The following is a 10699-nucleotide window of genomic DNA, read 5'->3' as shown; positions in this document are numbered from 1 at the left end:
ATGTCTCAAAAAAATCTTTGTTATTATATGTAGTGTTAATTAATTTCTCATTAAWCTTATTAATAATGACAATAAATGATCTGTGTTTTGCTCTCTATATTAATAAATATTTCGTAATTTATAAATTTTTTATCATTAATTTGTTAGCATAAGAAAAGCGAAAATCAATTATCCGTAACAAATACACACAATGTTATAATTATTTGATTCAATTTCCTTATACTTAAGTAATTTAGACAACAAAAATACAATAAAATGTTATACTTTATGATTTATACTATGATATAATTATTACATATTTAAATTAAAATTAATAATTGTATTTTCAACATACTGTATATTTTTTACTTTGTAGTTAAAAACTATAAAATTTCATAAGATATTTATATGTTATTTGTCACATATGTATGCTGTACTTATAATTTATAAATTTGTAATAAATAAAATATATTTTATATTTTCTAAATATTTTTTAATAAAAAGTATAGTTTCAGAAATAATAAAAAAGTTTTACAAACATTTATAATAATAATTTTATTTACATATTAAATTATTGATAAAATTTAATAGATATTATAATATGAAAAAAGTTTCATATTATTTTTCTAATAAAAATTAACATTAAATACAGTAGCAGATGATGTTATTATTTATATTATCATCTTTTATTATTTTAAAAAATTATAATATACCGTATATTTGATAAATAATATGTGATATTAATAATTACAAACCCAATTTTTATTAAACAATAATAAAAGTTATAATATTTCAACTGTAATACAAAACTACAAATACGATATAAATATTTTTAAAAAAAATTATTTTTTAGATAAACTTAAAAAAATAAAATTATTATTCAATTATTATCTGACATTGATTTTCATTTGTAATACTTGTTTAATGTTGAACTCAAAATTGTGGTTTACAACAAACTTACAATATATAGATCAATATCCAAAATCTATAAACTAAAAAACATATTTACTGATTGTATTTATAAATTTTAAATTATAGTACTCTCTCTCTCTCTCTCTCTCTCTCTCTCTCTCTCTCTCTCTCTCTTTCTTTCTATCTTTCTATGAATATATGGAAATTTAGTTTAGCCATCAGCAAATTGTATGAGACATTTGTTATTGAACTCAAATATATTAAATTATGACAAATKACACGTTGGACGTTACAGTTGTGGCCATTAATGACATATAAAATCAATGTCTACAAGAAATTAAGTGTGGATTGCACTACACTAATGATAACTACTGTACACATATTACCATTAATAGCAATTGGATATTATATTTCAAAATAAATATTCATTGACTATAAGATCAATTCTTACAGTTTGTACTTTAATCTTAATTTGCACTAAAAATATAAAATAAAATACTATAAATTGTGATAACATTATTTCAAAAATAATTTTAATGTATTATAATAATAATATTACTGATTTGGGAAACACCAAACTAACACCCAATAGTATAGCCAACGGTGCTTTCGACAACATTAGGGATTACTGACAAATATTTTTAGTATTATCTAATAGAAGACGAAATGTGTTTTCCATATTTAATCCAATTTTTCTATAAACACATTATCACTAATAATGGTTATATTAGAGCCAACATTCACTTCAATATTGTCGTAATCAATGGTTTTTGCAAATTTTATCGACAGTTAATACAATATATGAAACGACATATAGTAATGGGTTAGTCATCGATAACTCAGAAAATTTTATCAATTGTACGCACAGTTCTGTCGATAACAATGTTATACCGGATTAGACATACAGTCAATAATAAAATTGTTTTTATCAAAACACAAAAATAAGTAAATCACAAATATTGAAGAAAATATATGTATAAATTATTATATGTATAAAATTGATTTATTTGAATAGTATATAGTATAGTATATTTAATATACAGTACTGTATGATTATTACAAACTTATAAATAAATCATTAATGTTGTAAATCACAGTATATAAATATTTTGTATTAAAGCTAGTAAAGTATACATTTTTGCTAAAATAATGTTTATATTTAATATTGCCAGTATAATTTATATTTATTTATTTTATTATTTTGTTTATTTAGTTATTTATTCATAATTTAGTTTAAAAATTGATGTATTTAGTAGTTTAGATGAAATGTTTCTTTTTAATATTTAAGAAATATAAATTAGATAAAATTACTGATATTTTCATCAAACATAATCATAGTTTTGTTGCAAATATTATTAAAATGATTAGTAATTTTGATCAAATTTTGATTGAGTAAATGATCAAAACATTGAATCCTATAAATAGTAATTTCTCCAGAATTGATCACAAGAGACGGCAAATGGATTTTTCTTAAGCATATGACTACCAGTTATTGGATTCATTTCTTTGATACCAATTATGCCTTTATTCACATCAATTGGCGCCCATTTATCACGTGATTCGGGTTTGCTTTAAATTAAATTAATAAATTTTAAAAAAAATGTATATTTCAACAAAATTATATTTAACTAATATCTTTACCCATATTTTGCAAAATCAGTCCACACTTTCATAGCATATCTACTAAACTTAATGTCTGTTTTTGTAAAGTTTTTGTTTTTCTCAACCAACGGACGACCGAATACATAGCGTAGGTCTGCTCCGTGGGTGACACCCATTATCTCATCAATAGCACCATCAGATGAGCCATAATTCCATTGATAGATATATACATTTTTATCTATCGGTGCTTTACTAGCAAATGTCTCACCAAATAGATATACCGGACAAGTGATGAGTACATCGCCGTAATATTCAAAGAATTTATGTCTGACGGCACTCGAGTTATTGATGTCGACACCACTCAAGTAATATTCAATAATATTTGAGACATTTATTGACTGAAATGTCAATTTTGTTTGTTTGACTAAATCCACGAATACATCTTTGGTGACGTTATCTGTTTGTAATATAGGAAATACATAATAAGCCAAACTTGAACCTTCCAGTTCAGTGGCACCGACTATGATATCTATGTCTAATAAAAACAAATACAGTAAATTAAATTATAAAAAATAGTACAATAATAGAAGATAAGCTTCAATACTTAACACCTTTATTAAATTGTTGTTTATCAAAAGCTACCTGAGCTGTATATGGAAATATATCGGTTTCATAAATAGCATTCCAAAAATATGCAATTTTAGTTGAATAGCTTTGAAATTTTAATATCTCTTTAGCGTCCACTCGTCTCAAACAATATACCCATTGTTTGCTATCATCTCCACAATTAAAATRTTTGGCTAAATCTCTAGTAACGCTAAGCGCATCCATTTTGGTAACAATTGGTCTCTTTTTATCTCCCAGTGCTGATGCACTTTCTAAAATAGCTCTATGAAATAAACCCTTTGACAACGGGGACAGTATGTGTAGTGATACCGACCAACTACCTGCGCTTTCGCCAAATATAGTTACTTGATTAGAGTCTCCGCCAAATTTTGCGATATTTTCTTTAACCTATTATTTTATATAAATTTTATATTTTTATTTTTAATAATATAATAAAAATATTGTGTATTTTATACTATACAGTATATTATATAAAATAAATTAATACCCATTTTAATGCCAATAATTGGTCATAAAAGCCTACATTTCCCGACGCCGATGGATCGGTCGTATAGATAAAACCAAAAGCATTGACTCTATAATTGACAGCAACTATAACCACATCATGAGTGGCCAAAACAGATCCGTTATATTGAGGCAATTGAAATATGGATCCAATAGTAAATGCTCCCCCATAGAACCATACCATTACTGGCTTATGTGGTTTGATTAAAATAGCTGGAGTGTCTAATTTGCCCGGTGCCCATATGTTCAATACTAAACAATCCTCATTGGGTACCAAATCTATTTGGTCTGGCCAAAATTTAAAATTTGGTTGCATACATGAATAACCTGGTACAGTTGCATTTATTATATGCTTAAAAAATAAACAAATATTAATGTCTATTTATTATTAATTAGTTTAATTTAGTCAAATATAAATCGGAAAATACTTTACTTTTAATGGCTTTTCCATTGCTTTCGGTTTATCAAATCTGAGTCCACCCACTGGTGGCTCAGCGTAAGGTATGGCAAGAAATTCATTGATAGTTTGATCCAAAACCGATATACTGTGTCCTCTTACTGTACCCGAAGTTGTGTATACATCAACCAAACTATTGTTATTATTAAAATCATTTTCATAATTATATACTAAATTTGTTAGTAAAACTATTAAAATTGTATTCAATAACATAGTATTTTTAATTATATATTTTAAAAACTTAAACGATTAGAATTTTAATAATACTGTATTGTATTTTGATTGATATTTTTTATAATACTAATAAATATTTTACTATTTATATACAAACTACAGTAAAGTATGATTCACTGAACAAATGTTATATTTTCATTGATTATATTTTGTTATTTAATTGATAAAGTTGTGTATTCATTATCACAATTATATTAATACAGATTTTTAAAAATTAATTTTTAGTAATATGTTATCTCATTGGAAAAACTTAGTTATCTAAAAGATTTTATTTTATAAATATATTTTGCAAACATTTATAAATCATTAAATGTATTATAAAATTGATGATAATTTATATTATTTTTCTCATGTTCAATTTTTGTTATAAATATAAAAAGTAATTATATTGAATATAATTTTTAAAATATGTATTATAACATAATAATTATGGAATATATAAATTTTATAAAAATATATCAGAATAATAGAAAAAATATTAAAATAATTGTAACAATTTCTGCATATTCAGACTTAATTTCTATTAATTATAATTTAATAAAATTGTCAAAAATAATAATTTTATTATTACATCACAAATGAATTTACTATAATATACTTCATAAGTAAATTATAAATAAAGTATAAACTAATGTGATATTCATTATATTAACTTAATTTAATAATAATTTTATTATTAGCACAATGTATAGCACTGTATCAGTGCTTACATTTTAAAAGTACAGTAGTTTCCATACACTTACTCTCATTATGTATTAATATATGTATAACCTATTGACATGTCGTTAAAAAATATTGTATGCGTAACACATAAAGCAATTATATCGGTATATAATAAAATATTTGAATAAATTATAAATGTTATAAAAAGTATATACTTTTAATACATACAATCATATGAATAGACAGACTAATGATAATAAGCAATAAATTGATGACAAGTTTGATAATCAATTGCATCACTTGTTGTCAATGAGTTAGTCATGTGATTGTATATCACGACAGGTGTCGACACAATAATGACAACCAAAAAGTGTATTAAAGTGTTATTCAATCACTTAATCAGTGATTGAATGCGTTTGCAGTGAAAGTATGAAATCAATTGACTGTTTGACTATATATTAGTTAAATGTCCACAACTTTGTCGTCCATATCATTGATGATCACACGTAGTAATGGGTGGCCAACAGTCAATTGGTCAGAAGTCGTTCACTGTCGCCACAGAAGACCGTATTTTCTGGCCAACCACTGGCCGACAGCGGCCGTTGTCAGCGTTGGGCCGTAAATATGAAGTCGCGACGAAACAGCCGTTGATATTTGCGGCGGTCGACGCCAACGACTGTCCACGCCTTCGGCAACTCATCCATAACGGACACAACATTAACAAACGCGATGTCAACGGTCTAACGGCTCTTCACTTGGCGGCAATCAATGGCAACGAAGAGTGTGTAGATTTGTTGCTCGAGTTCGGACCACTTTTGATGACATGTCCACTAAGACAAACAGCGCTACATTTTGCCGCACAAACGGGCACTAAACATATGATCGACTCTTTAATGAACTACGGATCGGTGGTCAACACCAAAGACTCGATGGGCGCCACACCGTTGACCAGTGCTGTCGAAGTTAACAATATGGAGACCACAGCAGCGCTTCTCAGTCGTGGCGCACAAATCGACACAAATGTCTGTTTGTCGGCCCTTCAGAATGGCTTTACAGATGTATTAAGACTTTTAGTGAATTATAAGCCAAATATTGTCACACAAATTGATTTCAAAGACTTTCGCTTTACTCGTCTAACATCTACTGGACTTAAGATATTATATTACAGTGGATTACAATTGACTATTGAAYTCATGTCACGAATCAAACCATTAGATTGGAGTGACTTTTGTCTCGGCGGACAAATACGTCTTCCGCCGCATCACTACAATCGCGACAAAGACATCGCAGCTTTCGATGATTTTATCCATTGGTTGGATACCAGACAAGAGCCGCCGTCACTAAAGTGTTTGTCGAGATTAGCATTTCGCCAGAAATGTGGTGATCATAGCGTTGAACTAGTCTTAAGTGAGTTAAAAATTCCCGTTGTTTTGCAGTGTTATCTCTTACTCAAAGACATCACCGATTGATCACTTGTTGTAAACAGATTCTCTATTTTTGTGTAACTGTATATATATTTGTATAAATAATTGTTGTTATTTTAAATTTTATTATATTATTTTGTTGTTTAACTATAATCTAGTTTATTAAATATTTTTTTAATAATTAAGATTAAATTGTTATTTAAATGATATCATTAATCTTATGATTATTATATTACTTTTTATATGATAAAGATTTTAATTACCGGTACTTACAGTCTATACTTATATTTATAGCACTTCAGTATAAGTTGTTTAAATAATAATGATTTAAATTAATATAAGACATGAAATAGTTTTTATGATAATTATTGTGATAAAAATGAATTTATATTTAGATTTAATTACTCCTTACATAAAAAAGTTGTTGCATTAATAAAATTGAAATAATTAAAACTTTATACGAGAATAGATATGATAAATAGCAATTAATTTTTGTAAAATATCTAAAATATTTAATAAAATGATATAAATTGAAAAATAACTGAAAAATAAAGAAATGAATGGATGACTTGACAGCAATGGGACATCACTTCACGCTTTGGATGATTCTTTTGGCGGCGAAACGGCCGGTTTGGGTGTGAGTGCAGCCGGAGTGCGGGCACCCAAACACCAGTGCAGTACACAAGACAAACATAACAGTGAGAGCTGAACACAGCCCCCCATATTGCAAATGGCACGACTGTCACAGTACTTGTCCACTGATTACATAAAAAAGTTAAATTAAAGATAAGATCAGTCGGTTATTGCTTACGCAATGTATACAAGAGAAGACTAATTAGCCAAACGGCGACACCAACGATGGTCAACACAAACGATATATTAATCAGTGTAGGATTATTCATACAGAAAGCCGTAATCGTAAATAAAGCCAAAAATAATGTCAATAGAGACGATACAAATGTGATGACATCCCAACCTCTAATACCGAAGCAGGCCTTCATTGTCAAGTAAAAAGCTATACCACCAATAGCTCCGTTAACTACGAAAAAAATTCTCAAATATGTCTCCACTGTTTTACCACCCATTTGTATGTCCTGATCCTAACAGCTATTTAAAACTAACACTTTTTAATAGATAATCAAAAATCAGTTAAAATATTTAGAGTTTATAGAGAAGAGAATGATATAATTTTTTTTAGTTTTTCAAATTTCAATACTTCATTAATATTACTTTAATTCTAAATATATTTAACTTTTCTCGCGTTTTTCAAATTTCAAGAAACAATTGTATTGTAATTGAATTGAGAGTTTATTTGTGAATAAATACTGTTATAAATTGAACTAAATTTTTTTTAACTAAATAATGGACAACAAATATGATGATAATTATGTTGAAAGTGATGATAAATGCAATAAAATCAATGAATCAAATAAACATCAATCAATTGATCCGTCGACCACACAATCGCTGAACCAAACGTCAACTAATTGTCTACTGATTGACATTTCGTCAGACACTCCAGCCATTGAATATGAAGAGATCAATGACTACATTAAGGGTGAAATGTTAGGCTCAGGTAGTTTTGCCGTTGTCTACGAGTTTGTTGACAAACGGACACTCGTGCGCCGAGTGGCCAAAGTTATCGGTCGTGGAGTCATCAAAAAGGATAGCAAAGGACTGATCAGACGTGAGATTGATTTGGTATTTAAATTGCAACACAAAAATGTCATCAAATTTATCGATGTCTTCGAAACGTTTATCGATATCTATATATTTATGGAGTATTGTGTCGGACCACTCAGTGATATCCTTAAAGAAGCCCTTCCTCAAGGATTACCCAAATGGCAATGTCATCATTATTTTGTTCAAGTGATCGATGGACTCAAATATCTGCATTCAAAAGGAGTATATCATCGGGACATTAAAGAAGACAATCTGTTGGTCAACAATTCGCATGACATCAAAATCATAGACTTTGGTGTCAGTTATGTGGTCGAAGATTTCTCCGCCACTGATCTGATTTATAATGAAATACAGGGATCACCCTATTATAATCCACCTGAGCTCCAAACAGATCTACCATTGATAAGGTATATTGTTTGTGATTTAATAGTTCTCTAAAAACTAGTCAATTGTTGATATAATTATCATCACTAGTGGCTCCAAATTTGACATCTGGTCTACTGGTGTACTGTTGTTCCGATTGGTAACCAATAGCTATCCGTTCCTTACGAATGGTGAAGACATTTTCAATAAGAATTCGTATAACTTTATTCGCTATCCGGATATCATATTAACGGATAAACTGTTGCTTAATCTATTCAAAGGGATATTTATAACGGATTATAATAAACGGTTCACATTTAGTGACATTGAAGAACATCCATGGATTCAATTCAAACATCCGACTGATTGCGAGCCGCGAATCGAGTTCAAGTCAAAAGAGACGGGCGATGAATACAGAGGTATGACTTTGTTACCGAAACTACGGTTCAAATATGAACGCAAATTGCAATACTCGGATCTGACCAGTGAAGCCAACTTAAGGACTGATCGGGTGAGAGACAGGAGACAAACTGCCGACGGAAGACATACACCAATGCAACGGTTAATACAATTTGGTTTATTGGATCTCAATTAGCAATTGTTATTAAATATGTTTAATATTATAGTTTATATAATTTTTATTTTAGAAAACAGTATGATATTCCTATAAATATATATTTAAAAAAAATATAACATTTTAGACTAAAAATATAAAATAATAACTGAATATAATATACTTTTAATTTTAAGATAWTTAGTGTTAAAATGTTGTTTTTTGTTGTTGAAATTAATGTAATAATTTATTACTAATAAATATGATAAGCGTTTAACCTCCCTGTGCTAATGTCTAGGTTCATATTACTTAGAAAAGTACTTGTGTAGAGGTTGTTCTATACATTTTTTGTAACTTTTATTGCTATTTTTATTGTTTACACATTTACTGTCTATATTGTAATTTACTTACCAGTAATTTAATTCAATTTACTTTTGCAAAAATTTTGTTTTCTTGATTGGTTTATATTAACATAGTTTGAGACATAATAATAAAATAAAAAACTTTGATTAAATTTGTTTTCCAAACAATTATAATTATTTTTTTATTGTAATGCCTCGAATTGAAAATAATCAATAAAAAAAATAATATTATTTTGCTAAATTAAATAATTGAAATCTATATAATATAATTTTTAAATGTTTTTCAATAAATGTAATTTAGTTATATATGATATATTTGTGTCACACAATCAATTACTTTTCTCGCAGTTATAAAAATTTACAATTAATTTAAATTTAAATTTATAACGGTTTTAATCAAATCAATAAAATTAATGATTTTTTTTAATAAGAAATTAACGGTAAAATCTCTTCAGTTACCATTTCAATGATAATTTAAGACAAATATTAAGCAAAAATTTTTTACTTATTAGTTAGTTATGATACTATAATACAAATATAATTCAATTTTAAAGTGTTTTATTTGAAATATAAATAATAGAAAAACAAGAATTTTGACAAAAATTAATTCATTGACTCTTCAGTTGATATCTGAGACACACTTTACTCTTCTTTTTCTTTCTTTTCTCTTCACTCATCGTCACAACTCTTTCGGCTTCTTCTTCGTCTGCGACGGTGACCACCCTTTCGGCCACCAGATCACGATCGGCCTTTTCTGGATCGGGAACGCCTTCTGCTTCTTCCGCCTCCCGAATGCTTTCTGCGACGTCTGGCTTCCACTACCTCTCCTCCGGAACCTCTAGAAGAAAGTGTCTTCTCTTCAGACTCAACGTCGACAGCAATGGATTTCATTTTCAGTTTGATTTGTGATTTTTGAATTTGAATTTCTAAACTAATTGAATGGTTTTTTTTTGAAATGATTTGAATTTAACCGAAACTTTACTTTTTATACGAAACCCAACAATTGAAGAAATGTCTCGCACTTTAAGTTTGGAAACTATTTTCTTAAAATTCAAATGATTTTTTTGTAGTTATATTTTTATTTCAACTTCTCTTCTCAATTATCATAATTAGTGTTATCATTGAATAACTATAAATACAATAGTTATGTCAGTATTGAAAATAATTAAACGATTATTAATTACTATTTTTACTATCACTTGTGTTGAACTAATTGCAAACGCAATACTTTTTTGCAACTCTTTGTTGACATCTTTAATCCATTTGAAGTCTAGAAATAATACAATCTCGACAAATGTCAGATTAAGTACTGGAGATAGAAAACTGTTGTCAGACA

The 10699-nt window shown here is 27.8% G+C and overlaps 4 protein-coding genes across 4 annotated transcripts; 2 read left to right on the top strand and 2 right to left on the bottom strand.

Moving 5' to 3' along the window:
- Nucleotides 1-2306: 2306 nt before the first annotated feature.
- LOC128963335 (cholinesterase-like) lies at nt 2307-4918 on the bottom strand. Its single transcript, XM_054309839.1, has 6 exons — nt 4914-4918; nt 4058-4214; nt 3608-3976; nt 3105-3507; nt 2533-3028; nt 2307-2460 (listed from the first exon to the last, which is right to left on the bottom strand). The coding sequence occupies exons 1-6, from the start codon at nt 4916-4918 to the stop codon at nt 2307-2309; spliced, it is 1584 nt and encodes a 527-aa protein (XP_054165814.1).
- Nucleotides 4919-5295: 377 nt separating this feature from the next.
- LOC128963267 (putative ankyrin repeat protein RF_0381) lies at nt 5296-6529 on the top strand. Its single transcript, XM_054309771.1, has one exon. It carries the CDS (start codon nt 5491-5493, stop codon nt 6445-6447), a length of 957 nt encoding a protein of 318 aa, XP_054165746.1. The 5' UTR covers nt 5296-5490; the 3' UTR covers nt 6448-6529.
- A 259-nt stretch (nt 6530-6788) lies between these two features.
- LOC128963271 (uncharacterized) lies at nt 6789-7552 on the bottom strand. Its single transcript, XM_054309775.1, has 2 exons — nt 7214-7552; nt 6789-7160 (listed from the first exon to the last, which is right to left on the bottom strand). Exons 1-2 carry the CDS (start codon nt 7485-7487, stop codon nt 6994-6996), a joined length of 441 nt encoding a protein of 146 aa, XP_054165750.1. The 5' UTR covers nt 7488-7552; the 3' UTR covers nt 6789-6993.
- Nucleotides 7553-7728: 176 nt separating this feature from the next.
- On the top strand, nt 7729-9043 carry LOC128963334 (serine/threonine-protein kinase STK11-like). The gene is made up of 2 exons (XM_054309838.1): nt 7729-8492; nt 8560-9043. The coding sequence occupies exons 1-2, from the start codon at nt 7765-7767 to the stop codon at nt 9041-9043; spliced, it is 1212 nt and encodes a 403-aa protein (XP_054165813.1). The 5' UTR covers nt 7729-7764.
- The last annotated feature ends 1656 nt before the right edge of the window (nt 9044-10699 follow it).

The sequence above is a fragment of the Oppia nitens genome, unplaced genomic scaffold (assembly GCF_028296485.1).
Source record: "Oppia nitens isolate AA-2021 unplaced genomic scaffold, nextdenovo-longstitch-racon4-pilon3 scaffold7_pilon_pilon_pilon, whole genome shotgun sequence".
Taxonomy (NCBI): domain Eukaryota; kingdom Metazoa; phylum Arthropoda; class Arachnida; order Sarcoptiformes; family Oppiidae; genus Oppia; species Oppia nitens.
The sequence above is the reverse complement of the archived record's forward strand: the minus strand, read 5'-3'. Positions and strand labels throughout refer to the sequence as shown.

Coding starts and splice junctions, on each gene's coding strand:
- LOC128963271 (XM_054309775.1), bottom strand. CDS start 7,487: ATGGGTGGTAAAACAGTGGAGACATATTTGAGAATTTTTTTCGTAGTT. Junction 7,161..7,213: donor TCTTCTCTTGTATACATTGC/GTAAGCAATAAC, acceptor TTATGTAATCAG/TGGACAAGTACTGTGACAGT.
- LOC128963334 (XM_054309838.1), top strand. CDS start 7,765: ATGGACAACAAATATGATGATAATTATGTTGAAAGTGATGATAAATGC. Junction 8,493..8,559: donor ACAGATCTACCATTGATAAG/GTATATTGTTTG, acceptor TATCATCACTAG/TGGCTCCAAATTTGACATCT.